Below are 17,627 nucleotides of genomic sequence, written 5' to 3' on the forward strand. Positions count from 1 at the left end.
CAGCTGCAAGTATTGGAATGAAATAATGCAGGCAAACATTATGCTTACCACCTCTAAAACATGAATTTTACCAAAACAAAAACATTGAATTAATTGAGAGAAAAAATAAAATAAATACAGTCACAACGTAAGTTAAACATATCTATGACAGGAAACAGTTTTGCAGACGGCACTGAGATGAACAGTTACAAAGGAGATGTAGTCAAAGAATAACGGTGTGTGCAGAAAGTAAGCTATACATTTGAGTTTATCGAATCTAGAGAAATATTAAATTGGTATCTAGTTACTTCACCAAGTATTCTTTTCGTCTCACCAGGTGTTGTCCCAATGGTTTTAAGGAGGATGTTCATTTTAAGCGGGGTGTCGGGTACGACTAAGGTCAACCCTCGTCTCTGACATTCATCTCTGCTCTCAAGTCCAGTTTTTTGTGTCGTTGTCAACAACAAGAAAACAAAACTGGGCAGCTGGGGAAAGCACAAATCCAGCATCCACTGGACACCAGTCTACAATAAATAAATATGATGATCATCACAAAGTACTCTCAAAAACCCTTAGAAACAATTACATACATAGAGGACGCAGAAACAAAAACCACGGGCCAAATGTTGGTCACCTGAGTATAACAGGTTTTTTGTTTTTTTTTGTTTTTGTTCTGTTTTTGTTTGTTTGTTTGTTTTGTTTTGTTTTTTTTTTTTGTTTTTTTTGTTTGTTTTTTTTTTTTGGCAAAACATAAAGTGGGAATAATCTTTCAAAGTTTTCTTTCTGTTTCTATTGCTAGTTAGTGTGCTGAAGCAGAACGACGATTTTTAAATGTTATTGGCACTTGACGAGATAATTTTGCAGCCTACTAAATTATTTTTATTTTTATTTATTTTTTTTTTTTTAATGATAGGATAGTCTTTCCTGTATCACAGGACGGTTTCCTCACGTTGACGCGATATCACCGAATGGAGATCATGGTCTCACCTAAGTCTGCTTGCTAGGCACTTGACAATGAATTGCTTTAATGTGTTCTTGTTTTGTTTTTTTAAACTCTTGTTTATATCTTTCCGTCATGAGGAAGATGGTCAGGCAAAAATTGGGACCTCTCATCCAGATTAGAGGTGGCCAATCGCATTAACACACAAGACATTCGTTAGAAAGCATGTGGAACATTAGCAGACCATAAAACTTGTCTAATTTTTAAACTTTCGAAATACAGAATATGCATAATATGTACGCTTTAAGAAAGAAACCTAGTTTAAAATTTAAATGTACAAATAAAAATTAAATGATAAAATTAGAGACAAAATTATGGTTGGCTCTATGCAGGATACTAGAAAATAGCAAATATTATAAAAATGGATGACAGGTAACCACCGTCGTTCTCTGTCTCCCAAGGCACGAAACTTGTATCGGGTGGTGAGGATGAGAACTGGAGTAGCGTGCTTTTTCTCTCAAGCAGCTCACAATATCCCTCCGGGTAGGTTGTTACGAAGGCCGAACACCAGGCAACGATGCTGGACCTCTGAGCGCAAGAGATCAGCGTGAGGTGAGAGGTTACCGGACGGACGACTTGTCTCGTTCCTGTGATGATCTCATTTTCCCGTATGCGCACCCACCTGCTTGGCAGATCTGCACGAACGCTGCGAAAAACAAAATGAACAAACAACATGTTTTTTTTTTATTTTTAAGTGAAAGGTAAAATTAGTTCTGTAACCTTAAAGGTCGGAGGGGAGTGAGGGTGCTAGAATCCTTACTTGTTTCAGAGCTGGCTTTGAGTGAGGGCGGTGCCACATCTCTTCCAACCCTTATGAACTCAGATACCAACTCTACAACTGGGTCAGCTGGAAAAGTACACTGCGTGACACGGGTTTCGAACCTACAAGTGCACGCGCCTTTTGGTTTAGATGTCTTGGCTGTAACAAACTTTCCGCTCTTCCCCATCCAGTCACCCACTTCCTTCCCCTCAAAAAAATAATTTACAGCCGGTAGATCTTCCTACCCAATGCACATATATCAAAATGTTTATTATCAACTCTTACTTCACTGTAAGAAGTAATACAATTCGTGATCTTAAGTGTAGGTACAAAACTCAAATACTGCCTCGTGACATAGGCACTTACACGATAACAGCAGCGATGATAATGGGAGAACAGGCTTCATAGTCGCAGCAGCTTAGCCAGCATCCAAACCCGTGACTACTAAACTCTGCGATACATCATTCTGAATTTATAGCAAGCGATCATCTTGCTAGTCCAGCAGAGTCCAAACTTTTCCTTTTTTTAATTCCGCTAATGGGAGATTGAAAGTTTTCAAAATGTTTGTATCGATTCGACACAAGGACAAAGAATGTTTACCTCGACTTTTATCCACTTTAAAGGACTAATTTGGGTGAAAAATTTTTTGTGATGCTTAGGTAAACATCAGTGCAGGATACAATATTTCTGGGTATACCCTAAGTATTTTTCTCATCTTGATCGAATGCCCGTTTTTCGTTGTCGAGAGATAAAACATCACCACGCAGAGAAAAAGGTGGAGATCGCGACTTCACGATAGGACGATTTAACTCATGTTCTCAGCTCTTCCTCTGCCAACTTGAACATAAGCCTGACATCAGTTTTGTTGAGACCTTTATGTGTATAATGATGTTTGTAGACGTGTCTCTTCATAACGGAAGTGGGTTATTCACCCAAATTTGGGAAACTAGTAACTTGAACTGAGCTTTACTCATGTCTTTAAAAAAAGAATTAGCCCTACTAACTTTAAGTGCAGAAGAAAAACATTAGATGTTATAGTCTTGTTCTTTTGGCCTTCGGCTGCAACATATTGATTCTCTGTGTTAAATAATTGTCTAAAATATCACGGAGAGAATAATTAAGCTTACAGGCTTTCTTTAGTCATGTGCCATAAATGCTTATTTTCTGTTGATTTTCCGATGTCGACCAGGCCAAACAAATCAGGAACAAACTTCTACAAACAATCAGGTTGTCTCACTTTCAACGCAGTTTCCGTCAAGTCTTAAGCACCGTGTCTTCGCACAATCAACATTTCGGCTAGGATCACCATGTACCCTTGGAAATGGAATGGGTTCTATTGACAAGCTTTTTGATGGAACACAGTCAGAAAGGCTCTTCGAAAGTGTCCATTAGAAATTTGAACAGTTTCAATATTGAGGGAGAGTATAAGAGACAATGGTGACAGCAAGATTTGAACTCGTGATGTGGAATTCTCGTTCGGGAGAACAGTATTATTTTTTAATGAAACCAGTCCCCACCATTGAGGTGAATACATTAAGTACTTTATTTTCCTTTGCTTTCTGACTCTCTTGCTTCAGTTATGCTTCATAAATTACATGTTAAGAATACAAAAACAACAACAACAACAAACTACCTAGCAGCCCTGCTACCTCTGTAATCAATACACGTGGAAATGCGTCACTGTTCGGTGCTGTCGTGTGGCAATGTGTATCGGGTGGCTGCTGTACCCGCCCTGGCGCTAGCAAGCGGAACAGAAAACGTGCGAGCGGGTGGCAGCCAGAAGACATAGAGTGAAGCGTTCCCTCGCAAGAACCTGGCTGTGTATGTCTACAGTTTGTACCCTGTAGCCTCCACTGACAGCTTCTACCCTCAGTAGACAGTAGGTGTCCACCTGCAGTCTCATCCCTCAGCATGCCCTGCTGTGGTGACGGACACAAAGTACACGACGTCGATGAGAAACCTGACAGCAAGTATGGTAAGACTTCCATTGATTATGGCCGCTGTCTGTTGATGCGCAGGCGCGTACCCGTGTAACGTAAACACCTGATTCTTATCTATCAAACTAGTTTTATCTCCGGAATACCTTGTGTGCGCTGGATATTCTACTGTTAATATAACGATCACCATTCAATACATTTTTTTCACAGAAAAGTACAACGACCAAGTGACCTATTTACTTTGTTTATAGCTGTTGCTATGCAACGAGATAGGCTACTCCTTGTCGTGTCGTCTGCTGTGTACTGAGTAGCGACCCCTGTAGCCACAATCGTCTGCCGCAAAAAGAATGCTATCACAATACATGTAATCACTCAGCCTACAGGTACGAGACATACACTAGAAAATACGCGGGTTGCTGTCAAACGGTGGATATTACTGTACTTCTAGTAGACAACACTTTGTGGTTATTGTTTTGAATGATCTACTACAACCATTTATGACTGTGAACCGTCGACAGGTTGAGAAACGTGACACAGACGCCATGGTACAGATATAAAAAAAAAAAAAAACACAAGCAAGTTGTGTACAAAATACACCAAGCCTCGTAATTGAAATTTCTTATTTTTTCCTAAACTCTCAACATGTCTATCTATTTGTGTTTATGAGCTGTCGTGATATGAATTATCCCGAGAGGACACATCCGGGGTTCTATGTAGTCAGTTTCCTTGTACTAGCCGGTAGCGCCATTTTGTTCATGTTTAATAAATACTGTTTGATCAAACTACAGCAGTGTCTAGTATTGTAGGGACGCAGCACGATACATGTGCCATGCTGATCTGAATGACAAGGTGGTAAGATGGGCTCAGCAAAATTCTGTTACAGGGCTCGCACGGGGTCTCTGGCAGTTTTATAAGTGTAACTATTCATTTATCTATTTCAGGGACTCCTAGGCAGCACAACCCTCGGGAGAAGGTGCCTTGTAAAAGCAGGTTCGTTGTTTCAAGAGAATTAGAAGTTCTCGGTGCAATCTTTAATTCTGTGTAACACTTGAGATCATCTATTCACTTATCTAGTACAGTGATACCTCGGTTCTCGAACATAATTCGTTCCGGGAGGACGGTCGAGAACCAAATTGTTCGAGAACCGAAGCAATGAAACCCATAGGAAATAATGGAAACTGGATTAATTCGTTCCAAGCCCCAGAAAATGCCTATTTACTGGCCTAATTTGTATATATGTAGAAAAACATGAGTCTCAACAAGAAATAAGAAATAAAAGTGTATTTATTAAAACAAAAAAAAATTAAATGTACTGTACAGTACAGTAAATTGTGTTTCATTTACTGTACCTGTACCAAACTTTATGGCAGGAGGGAATGAATGTGGAGGGAGGAGGGAAGGGGGATGGTTATTGTTTTGAAGGGGAGTCCTCTTCAATAAAAACAGAGGGTAACTGCTCTTCGGGTGTTTCTGTTCTCTGTATCTTTTGCTGAGGAGAATCAGAATCTTGCTCTGCAGTTGCTTGTCTGATTTCTTTACGGAAGAATTTGTCAATTGTTTGCTGTTTTTTCTCCTTTGCAAAATTTTGCGGAAAGTGGACATAACATTGTCATTAAAAATGTTAACTGCTCTATTTGCTACCACTTTATCAGGGTGATGTTGTTCAACAAAATTTGCGATTTCTGCCCATTTTGCACACATTTCATGACTCTCTCTCTTTGCACTCACACTGATGACGCAAGCAAGGCGCGCTGGGCCGAATGAACGCCATTCGGCTCAACTCGGCTCATCTCGGACGTTCGGATGTTCGAGTTCCAAATATTTGTTCGAATTCCAAGACAAAATTTTCTCGAATTTCCTGGTCGAATACCGATTTGGTCGAAAGTCAAGGCGTTCGAGAACCGAGGTATCACTGTATTCCGTTTAAAGAAACTTTCGATTCCTTTCGATTATACTGAAGACTTGTCTCTGCGCTTCTCCATTACCACCTTGGAAGTTGGTTTTCATATTAAATCTTGGTTGCGTGTGTTGGGGGGCAGGGGTAATGTTTCTTATAACAATGAATAACTGCACTGGTTTATAAATACAGTGATACCTCGGTTCTCGAACGCCTTGACTTTCGACCAAATCGGTATTCGACCAGGAAATTCGAGAAAATTTTGTCTTGGAATCCGAACAAATATTTGGAACTCGAACATCCGAACGTCCGAGATGAGCCGAGTTGAGCCGAATGGCGTTCATTCGGTCCAGCGCGCATTGCTTGCGTCAGCAGTGTGAGTGCAGAGGAGAAAAAAAAAAACAGCAAACAATTGACAAATTCTTCCGTAAAGAAATCAGACAAGCAACTGCAGAGCAAGATTCTGATTCTCCTCAGCAAAAGATACAGAGAACAGAAACACCCGAAGAGCAGTTACCCTCTGTTTTTATTGAAGAGGACTCCCCTTCAAAACAATAACCATCCCTCTTCCCTCCTCCCTCCACATTCATTCCCTCCTGCCATAAAGTTTGGTACAGGTACAGTAAATGAAACACAATTTACTGTACTGTACTGTACAGTACATTTTATTTTTTTTTTGTTTTAATAAATACTCTTTTATTTCTTATTTCTTGTTGAGACTCATGTTTTTCTACATATTATATACAAATTAGGCCAGTAAATAAGCATTTTCTGGGGCTTGGAACGAATTAATACAGTTTCCATTATTTCCTATAGGTTTCATTGCTTCGGTTCTCGAACAATTTGGTTCTCGACCGTCCTCCCGGAACGAATTATGTTCGAGAACCGAGGTATCACTGTATTTTAATAATGAAATAAAGATTTAAACTTTAGAGCTGCTCTTATTTGTTGAATAGTAAAACCGGGTTGTGTTTATAAATAATAAATTCCTAAAGAGATGTAGCCAATTTTATCGACGGTACCAATGGTGTGTTTCATGAAGCCAGGGAAATGACAAGTAACAGAGTTAAAAGAAAAAATTCGTGTTCACAAACCGTCATCCGAGAATAGAAACAGTTCATGAATTATTTTACTACCCATAGCATTTCCTTATATGAGGACAAAAAACATAAAAATGAACTATACAAAATTGACATTTATTATTTATTTTCTTTTCACAGATCATGCACGGATATTCTCTGCTGCATTATCTTCGTAATTTTTGTCCTCGGCTTCGTCGTCTGCGCCATTATAGGTAATCCATTCCCGGAGGTTAGCGTGGGAACAGGGAAGGGGAGACAGGCGGACACACAAACAAACAATGAGACAGACATCAGGATTAGAGAATGTAACTAGAGGTGTGTGTGTGTGCGCGCATGCACATGTATTTGCATGTCTCTGTGAACATAGTGCGCGCCTCATGTGCGAGCGCAAGGAGAGGAATTTTCAGGTGTTTTTTGCTGGGGTTTTTGGGGGGTTTTTTTCCATTTAATTTCTTGGATGTACATAAAATAGTGCGTGTAGTGGCATCGTCGAGTGTGAACACGTTTGATTATTATTTAAGTAAGTGGCGGCGATTATCAAGATATATTCCTCGTGCAATGTCACTTGTGCTAATAAATAAATTCTTCTTAAAAATTTGCATGTACAAAGGGATGGGGAAGTTATATGGCAACGAGAACTCACATTAGGGTTAGAGGATGGCATGCATGCGCTCGCACACACAATTATTGCTTTGTTCTTTTTTGTGTCTTCAGGTTTCGCAAGAGGGAACCCCATTAAGCTGGTTTATCCGACAGATAGTTATGGCAATGTCTGTGGTGACGGCGCATACTCGTAAGTTTATTGTATAACGGAGAAAATATCAACAAATAAGTACGATTATTTCTCAAATTCTGTGGTGGGTGGAGGGTGTGTGTGTGCCTCTGTATGGCTTTTCGACGCTCCCGGCATTAATATAAAATGTTCCTGACTTCTTCACAGGACGAAGCCATACCTGTTCTACTTCGACATGCTGCAATGTGCCAAAATGGGTGTCTCCGTTGTTGTCAATGGCTGTCCAACCTCTCAGGTATATACAAATGCCATCCCGCCTCTGTCTCTCACGCCTTCCTCCACCCAACAAACACCCACACGGGGATTTTACCCCTTCTTTCATCTGATTATTGTTGTTGTTGTTGATGTTGTTTGTCATTTTTTCATATTTTAATTTTTTCTTTTATTCTTTCTTTTTTGTCACTCTCCAGTAGTGTAGAGCAGTTGTTTTTCCCTTTGTTTTGGTCAAGGTTGAGATGTAAAAAGGCATGATGCCTGTGTATATATACACATCATCTTTGTAAAGAATAGCTATTGTCTATTATTTTCTTTATTTTTTGTTTTTCTTTTTTATTTTTTTTATTTTTCCTTTGGTTTCTTTTTTATTCTTTATTTTATTACTTTTTTGTGGATTTTGTTCTGTTTTATTTATTCTGTCTTTTTTCTTTTTTTTAAAATTTGTTTCTCTTTCTTGTTTTTTTCCTTTTTTTCGTTTTCTTTCTTATTTGTCCTTCCTTTCTTTCTCCTTTCTGTAGTCCCTTTTCTTTATTTTTTCCTTTCTAAACTGCTTCCTGCTGCAACTTTCACATTCATTATCGCTAGCAACTTCTGTTTGTTCCTCTCAATTTGCTCCAACGTTCTACCTGCCAAGGTTCTCCGCTTCATAAATGACCTCCTGTGCTGTTATCAGGTGTGTGTCAGCACGTGTCCCACCAGGTACTGGTCATACGTGCAGACGATTGCTGTCGAAGCTGCTGGTGGTCTGTCGAAAACAGAACGAGAACTGTTCATCTGCAAATACAATGTCGACCCACAAGCAACGGTATAGACAGAATGCATAGTAGTTCCTTTTTAGCGTTAGCATCACATTCATATATATATATCATTATAAGTGTGTGTGAGAGAGACAGAGAGAGAAAAAGAGAGCATCTGTGTGTGACACAGAGAGAAAAAATGTTTGTGTGTGACAGAAAGAGAAAGTGTGTGTGTGATAGAAAAGAGAGTATATATAAAAAACATGTCTATTCACTTCAATAGCGATCCTACATATTTTCATTGCAAAAATTGTAAAACAAAATACAACTTTCATCATTTTGTTCGTTAATGACGGTGAACTTTTACAATTTTCTTCTACCATTTTCTACTAGATCAAGTTAATGACTCCACTTTTGCCATAATTCTATCAATAGGTGTGTCACTAGGTCAAATTAAACTTGTTTTCAATGAGTGATGTTGCAGCACTTTTTTCAGCTGTCTGTTAATACACTGATAGACAATGGAGACTGCGCTGCCTACTACGTCAAATCTACCCCGGGTGAGCACTCTGTTCCTCCATACCTTGATTACTGGTGGATGAAATTCTCTTTTTAATTATAGCTTTTACGCTACCCCCTAGTCACGCACCAATATGACCAGCTTCGGCAAAATGTCTAATAAATTAGTCATTTTGTTGAAGAATATTCAACAAAAATAATGGTGAACACAAATGTCTTTACACCTGGACTGATTAGAAACTGATACGAATTTCTTCGATTATACGTGTTAGTTGGTTGTTGATATGTATTAAGTTCAGTTAAATATGTTAAATAAAAAATCCTCGGCAGATGACTTAGAAGAGGTAAGCCAGTGTTCACACCTGCTCACACAGATTAGTGTTCACACATGAGATATCACCTTATGACCCTTTGGCTCTACAAGGCTCCGTTGTGATCTAGCCTTTTGTTGAAACAGTCATTAACCGCTGCATCCCTTCAGTCTTTACGGACTTCACAAACTGGGCAGTCGCCATGACATACGCAGACAACAACAGAACCTACAGCATCGAGAGCGACAACGGCGGCAACGTCACTGCTAGCGGTCTCAGTGATGCGTCATAGTGAGTGTAATAAGACGAACGTATACTTACCTTGCATATCCACGACGTATTACTTACACACACATATATACACACACAATGCTCGACAAGCCCCCGAAGATGACGATGCGGATGAAGAGATTTGTAGGTAAATCGAGTCGAAGAGACACAAATTCAGAAGAATGTCACTGAGAGAGTTATAAAGATGGCGGACCAAGACCATTGTTTTCGGCCAAAGAGAAAAACTCCTTTTTATACATGACGTCTTTTTCTGCTTCAAATGACGTGGAACAAAATGACGCACACAAGACGTCAGACACAAGACGTCATACAGAAACAATATGAGACCTAGTGCTTCTCCCTCATCTTCCTTGACATGACTTCCTTCACCTTTTATTTATTTATATTTTATTTTTACAAACAGGAATTATTAAACATTTGCTTACACGTGAATGTTCAATGCTACAGAGCGGAAACCTGCTCAGAATACTCTGGGGCAGTAAATGAGGTAACTTTGCATACATTGACAATATTATTTTTCTTGCATTAGGTCAATGAATTCTCTAACTTTGCAGTTACCTGGCGATGTTCTACAAGGTGAGAGAGTTTGTGGAGCTCGTGTACAAGGACGTGGTGGCATCGTGGTGGATGATACTGGTGTAAGCAGTTTTTGTTATATAGTACCTGTGTCTGTAATTTCACTGATTAGTGGGGTAGAGTGAGGGTGGGGAACGTCTGGCCCGCGAGAGCATTTGATTGGTCCGCCAAGGGGGTACTCGAAAAATCTGTCTAAAACCTTTTGTGGAAATTCTACTTTATATTCAGAAATAATATCATAAACTTTGATTGGCAAGCACCGACACAGAAGAAAAAACCCCACGGACGAGTACATAACGGGACAGAATATGCTTGACTGAGCGAAACTACTGCGATCGAGTGATGATGAGACGAGATGCGATGAGATCACGTGACATCCACACACACCTCACAACTTAATCATATCACAACACATTAGAACACAGCACAATATATCACAACACAAAACTTCTATCTCAGAGAGCGATTTGACCCACTATCACTCATCTCCCGGCACACCGTTGCTCGCATGCTCAGCTCGTGCACCTATTGTTGATAGAGGTTTTGGTGTGGCCCTCGTGCTGTGCTTGATCTGGATTGTGCTGATGAGATGGATTGCCGGCATCATGGTTTGGCTCACCATCGCCCTTCTGTTCGGTCTCATCATCTTCGGTGAGTGAGTCAAAACCTGTAAGCCGCTCGTGAGATGCGACATGACTGCACCCAGGTAAGGCTTTAAGAGTATCGCGGAGAGCGAGCAAGCTGTAGTACACCCAACATGAATGCAATATAAAGGTAAGCCTTCAAAAACAATGAACGAACGAACATACGGGACCCAATAAAAATTCGCCACAGTAATCCTTTAAAAACAGTGCAAAGAGCGAACATACAAAACCCAATATGAAGATTGTATGGCAAGCCTTTAAAAATCAGTAAATTAAAAAAAAAATTATTTATGCGCTCGGCCTATCTTCATTGACTGTACCAATCCCTGTGCTGATGATGTACCGTGTGTACCCATTTTACTAGGTACGTACTACTGCTACAACCAGTACTACACCCTGAAAAATGTGAACGCCACCACAGAGATCGGTGTTTCGCAAGCCTTTGCGACGAACTTCAACTACTACCTGTCTCTGAAGCAAACATGGCTAGCTTTCGGTGGGTTTTGGTTTATTGTTCTTACGCATTATTATATCTTATTTATCCTATTGTATCTTATTTAATAATCGTTCTCTTTCTTTTTTTTTTTTTTTGAGGTGGGGGGGGGGATTCGTTCTTGTTAGTTACTACCTACCTCGCAATTCATTATCACTGTGTGGTTTATAAACCCAAATATATAAGAGGACAGACACAAGAGAGAAATATATATACCTTAATACATAAGGTACAATTTAATACGTGTAGAATTATTTTTTTCGAAAAACATCCGCTGTTGTCTTACCTGTTAAACGTCTACATTACCGCAGGCTGTACCTTGGCAACGGTCTTGTTGATTCTCGTCTTGCTGTTTATCTTCCTTGTCGCCCGCATCTGTATCGCTGTCGAGCTCATCAAGGAGGCCAGCAGGTGAGAGATTGTAAATATAAGGAAATCAAGTGGGATGAATGTGGGGTGGGGTTGGTGGGTGTTGGATGGAAGGGAAATTTGTGTTTTAACCCCACCCGGCAGTTAATTTTATATATCTGCCATCCAGTCCACCCTGTGTTCCGCACGGAGATTCTATCGGAAAGTCACTTTTCTTCTCTTTGTCAAACATGTCACTGTAAAAACAAAACTTTGCACAAACCCTGAGTGCTGTTAACAAGGCTACAGACGTGTCTCAATCTCCTTCCCGTCTATAAATATCCATTAGAATATCAAATCAATATATTTAGTCATATTCCTAAACAATTATATGCTTGAAAGTATTCTGTTTGAATATCTTATCAGAATAATTATCTATTGTCCACTCTGTTGGTTTCAGACAACCAATTGAAGGTTACAAAATATAAAATGTGCTGTTTGTCACAGTTAACAGATTTTTCATTGTCATTTGTTATAACAAAATGCTCCCACTTACTCGACAGCAAATATTTTTAACTTCAAGAACATGGTTTACTGTTAAGAAAAACGTTATTTTTTGTGGCAGGGCTGTGGGCAACATGTTCTCCACTCTGTTTTGGCCAGTCATTCCATTCGTTTTGGAGCTAGGTATGGTAGGCCTTTGGGCCGTCAGTTCTGTGTATCCTTTGCCTGCCTTCGTGGCTGGAGACAGTCTCAAGTGTTCTCGTCATCCTGTCAACTAGAATATGTCGGTCTTTCGTTACAGACAGACCATTTCTCCTTCCTACCAAACTGCTTCTCATTCTAGAATAGCTGGACTGGTAAGGACAAAACAGCATTCATGACTGAAGCAGAACGGTACTGTGAATTTTCACACCCACAATCCACATACTGCTTTTCACACACACAATCCTCCCAACATGTTAGCAGACATCAAGAATAACGGGTACTTTTCTCGTGTTCCTAAAACCGTTTGTTTCTTCTTTTTTTTTTTTTTTTTTTTTTTTTTTTTTGTTGTTGTTGTTTTTTTTTTTTTTTTTTTTTTTTTTGTTTTTTGTTCTTTTGATTGTCGCTCTTAACAACGATCAGCTACGTCGCTTCCATGGGCCGCAGTGAGTACTACTCTAACGCCACCAATGTATCCACAGACGGTGTGAACTACTACCTCACCAGGATACCGTGTGACACCTCCGTAAGTAGCGACAAAGAACTTCACTTAATTGGCGAGGGCTTTCAGGATTGCAACGAACTAACGGGATGCAAAACTACTTTTATAATGATTAGTTAAAGCTTAGTGGAAGACGGTATCTACCCATCAGTTATGGGTTACATTTGTTCTCGAGATACACGCATATCATTGTCATAAATTTCAGACCGAACTGGGCCTATGGGGCAGTTTTTGTGTATGAAAAACATAGACATACGAGATCGTGATGACAGAGTACCACAAAAATCTTTAAAATGTTTGTAAACGGAGCTACTAGAGTCATGCAGGACCTAAGTTTGCGAACATTCAGGTAGTGTTTGAGAAAGACTCACAATGGCTGTACAGCATGCAATCCACTTTATAACAAGTTATAATCCACTCATTTACCCCTCTTCTGTTCCCTGATTTTTTTAACCCCATTCTTCCTCTTTCAGGACAAGACCACGGGATCACTGTGTGAATTTGTCAAGTACGGTGGAAATGAGTAAGACCTTCTTTTAATTCCTCTTTAAAAACAATGCCGCCATGTCCTGTCTGCCTTTGGCACATATCATCTAGCCACTTTTGTGCAGTTAAAACGAATCAGTAAACTTCTTTAAGTTTATCCTCATCTTACGGAATTGCACTTTTTGGTTTGGTAAGCTGTTAGAAACTCAGATGAGTAACCCCCCTCCTCCCAAGATTAATCTAAGTAAAAATAGTTTTCTACTTCATCTTTTAAACTTTTCTGCTTCATGTTGACGCAGTGTCTGCTGTTTCTCGCAGGTACATCATTCCAATGCTGATCTCATGCTCTTCATGCTTCTGTGGATCGTAAACTTCTTCATAGCAATAGGAGATATGACTCTTGCGGGTGCTTTTTCCTCCTATTACTGGGCCTGGAACAAGCCGGACGATGTCCCAGCCTTCCCTGTTACCGCCTCCCTCTACAGGAGTCTCAGGTCAGAGGTTGTATTGATATGTTCTTGTTCTTGTTCTTGTGCCTTTATGATTTTATGTATTAGCGAGGGGAGAAAATCTTAAGACATAACTTACACACGCAAAAATTACAAACAGTAGGGCAAAGGAAACTATGAACCCTCCCCCTGCCTAAAATGCTTTCTGAACACAAATATATTTTTTGGTTAAGCTCCAAGTAGAAAAACAGTTCGTTTTTCAATCGGGGTAGCTTCTGTGGATAATTTAAATATCTTTTGCATGCCGTGAATCCAAAGTCAGCATCATGCCTTGCTGTGCAGGTATCACATGGGTTCATTGGCGTTCGGATCCTTTATCATTGCCGTGGTGCAACTGGTGAGGATCATTCTGGAGTACATAGACTACAAGATGAAGGGCTCAAAGAATATAGTGGCCACGTTTTTCATGAAGTAAGCCCTCGACAGCATGACGAGGAATTACAGTAATCCTTTGAAGCTGTCTCTTCCTCGTTTATCTTGTCCTTTCTATCAGGTTTCCTTCTTCAGATTTTATTTATTGTCGATCTCCCCTCTCTCTTTCCTTACTCTTTCTGTCTATCAAACTTGGTCATTTGGGAGGGGAGACCGTGAACCAGAACGCTTTCATGCATATCCTTTTTATTTATGATTACTACTACTACTACTACAACAATAGTAATCGTCATTCATGATCTTGTCCTTTTACTCAGGTGCCTGAAGTGCTGCATGTATTGTCTAGAAAAGTTTCTGAAGTTCATCAACAAGAATGCCTATATCATGGTATGTAACAAATCAGCATTGACATAGCAACTGATACAAGAGTTATAGAATAATTATATCAGTTCTAATAGAAAGTAAACCTACTTAAAAAGATGACACAGACAAAGAAATATCACCGTTAAGTAAGATGATATTTCCCGCTGTCTGCAGATCGCAATGAGGGGACGGAACTTCTGCTTCTCTGCGAAAGACGCCTTCTGTCTGATCATGAGAAATGCTGTCAGGTAAGAGACTCACTCGGGAACATAAGCACAAACATACCAGTAAGTCTAAAGTAAACACAGATTACTGCAAGACTGGGCTAAAATTAGATTACCACAAGACCAGTGTAGCATGTTGATAGAAAAAAGTTCGTCGAGGGGATTTGAATAGATAGAAATTATAATCCATGAAATAAAGAACTATATTTTTTCCACTCAACTTATTGCTTGAACTAAAATAAAGTTCCTCTGTAAATTATCAGAATCAAGTAACAAACACAAAGTGGGCCGAATGAGCCAAAAATTCTTTACACCCACCTGAGAAAAACCCGACTTATTGATGAAGCAATACAATACAATCGTACAAATAAACCTATAAATTAAATTCATAAATCATGCAGTTATAAATTTGTTAGTAAATTGCCAGTGAATTGATGAAGTAGGTTAATCACATAAATGTTTATTTCCACAGGGTGATTGTTCTGGATAAAGTCACTGACTTTCTGCTCTTTGTGAACAAGCTTATTATTACGGGAGCAATATGTGAGTACTGAGTGAGTGAAGGAGAGTATGATAGTGGTTCTGGTTGTTGACACAATGGCAGCGATAAACTTCAGACAAGTCATTGTTAATGTTGCTTTGTGTAGTTGAGTATCATGGGAAAAACATCGAAGATTACTTACTGCTGCATATAGAATGCGTGCATACTGAATAATACATACAGCCCCTGTATGTATACAAAGATACATAAATACAATGCATATATATATACAATAAAAATACTATACAGAAATGCAATAAAAACATACATGTGCATGACGAAGACAACAAATTTATGTTTACACCATTAACCCAAATCCCTCACGTGCTGAACTCTGTTCCTCCAATATTTGCAAGCAAGATCGGGTGCACGGACCAATGCACGGACACGCGAACAAACAAACATGGGCTTACACGCAGAAAAGGGTTAGAGGAAGGGTGGAGAAGAGAAAGGAGTGCAATTATATGCGGTCTTTGACCAAACGATAATCACCTGTTGTTTTTTTTCTTTTTTTTTTTTTTTCATCATCGCAAGTCGTCGCCTCCTTCTTCTGGTTCAGAGGCAGCATACCCTGGTTCAGCAGTTACGTGAAGGTTCCAGAGCTGAACTATTACCTGACCCCAGTGATTGTAAGTGTAGCACGCCTGTGTGTGCGTGCGCGCGCGTGCCCTGGTGTGTGTGTGTGTATCTCACACGGGAGTTGGGAGAGAGAGAGTCGTGCGTGCTTGCATGCATACCTGCGCCACACTTTCTAACGATTTTTCTTTCATGAATTTTTCAGATGTTAACACTCGGGACGTACTTCATGGCCTGTCTCTTCTTCAGTGTCTACGCCATGGCTGTCGACACGCTCTTCCTTTGCTTCTGTATGTTATTGGCGCTGGTGTCAAAGAAGAATTGCATTTTTTTTTTTAGTAACAAAGTTTAAATTATACTCATCAAAAGCACCCTTTCCCGCATCTGCGACTTACAAAATAGTCATCGTAAAGATTTCTTGAACTATATATCATATTTAATCGCGGTATGTGTGTATTGGAGACACGGAGAAAAATACGAGTTGTGTTTTTTATTTTCCTGGTTCGCCAATCTTAGGATCAGGGAATAAATGAATGTGTGAAATACTTTTTTTAAGTTAAAATTTACATATATGCAACTACAGCTTTTTGTTGACAGTGGAAGACCTTGAGATGAATGATGGAAGTCCAGAAAAGCCGTACTATATGAGCAAAGGCCTGATGGTCATTCTGGGAAGAAGAACAGGAGTGTCAAGGACAGCAAGTGACGGTCTGGATTGTTGGGAAAAATAAACCAGACAATGCCGAGAAGGCACCGGACGATAATGAAAGCTAGGACGACACAAGAACAGTGAACACTTGGTAGCACAAAGGAACATAATTATGAGTCCCTGATAGGGATTTTTACCAAAAATGATGATGATGATGACGATGATGAAGAAGAAGATGAAGAGGAGAATATCAATGATGACAAATAAAATTTCTTTTCCTCCTCATTTTTCTTCCAATTCCATCAGAAATGAAGTTCAGAAAAAATTGACCCTTCGGAATGTGTAACTGATATTTAAGGGTCTCTTGGCTATCTCACAAAACTTCCCTCGTCTATCGCCTCTCCCGTCAATACGTGAGTTTTCACGCCTGTTTAACTCGCCCACACATGTGGTCTCAATTCGTTTTATTACTTAATTATGTTAAATAAGCTCATTAAATCGTGTCGTTCATGCGATTAAATTCGCAAATGATGTTTGGTGTACCACTATTGACAGACTAACACATTCATAATATATATATATACAACCTTAACTCGCTACCTCTATAATCCCACCTCTCGGCATACCTTTTGGCTGAACGGATTTTTCCTAAATTCCAACCTCCCCACTCCCATACCCCCCCCCCCACCCACACACACACACACATCTCTAAATTCCCCCAAATGTCTATTATACCCTCTTTACCTTCCATCTTCGGAAGAATTTTTAGTCCAGCGCAGAATTCTTTAGACCTGAATATTTATGCCCACATTGTAAAAATATGTCATACAAACAAGCAATTAACTTTACACTACCCCTGAAAGAGATCGCGAATTTACCTGCTACTATAATGTATTTTTTTCATAGAGGTGAATGTAAAGGGTTACTCATTACTAAAATTTCCGTCCTGAGCAGAGATGAAGGTTTGAAAGTTGTTTAACTCGTTTGTCTTCAGTTGCTCTTTTACGTTGACACTGCTGCAATGATGATACTGAAATAAACTGCACATTCTTGCCTTGAAATCTGTAAATACATTGTTGTGATATTAAAAAATATTTGTACGCTCTTTGCTTTTTAA

General features: G+C 39.5%; 1 protein-coding gene across 1 annotated transcript; it reads left to right on the plus strand.

The window, feature by feature from the left end:
- The first annotated feature begins 3,398 nt into the window (after positions 1-3,398).
- Positions 3,399-17,627, plus strand: LOC112574645 (choline transporter-like protein 2). Its single transcript, XM_025255834.1, is given in 21 exon segments — positions 3,399-3,714; positions 4,618-4,666; positions 6,794-6,867; positions 7,370-7,448; positions 7,596-7,683; positions 8,338-8,469; positions 8,898-8,961; positions 9,378-9,522; positions 10,077-10,160; positions 10,637-10,749; positions 11,107-11,238; positions 11,547-11,646; positions 13,595-13,614; positions 13,617-13,770; positions 14,068-14,196; positions 14,475-14,544; positions 14,695-14,768; positions 15,217-15,287; positions 15,820-15,914; positions 16,067-16,151; positions 16,459-17,627. Coding segments are annotated over 21 exon segments (1,956 nt in total). The 5' UTR covers positions 3,399-3,650; the 3' UTR covers positions 16,593-17,627.

The sequence above is a fragment of the Pomacea canaliculata genome, linkage group LG11, assembly GCF_003073045.1.
Source record: "Pomacea canaliculata isolate SZHN2017 linkage group LG11, ASM307304v1, whole genome shotgun sequence".
NCBI classification, from domain to species: Eukaryota; Metazoa; Mollusca; class Gastropoda; order Architaenioglossa; family Ampullariidae; genus Pomacea; species Pomacea canaliculata.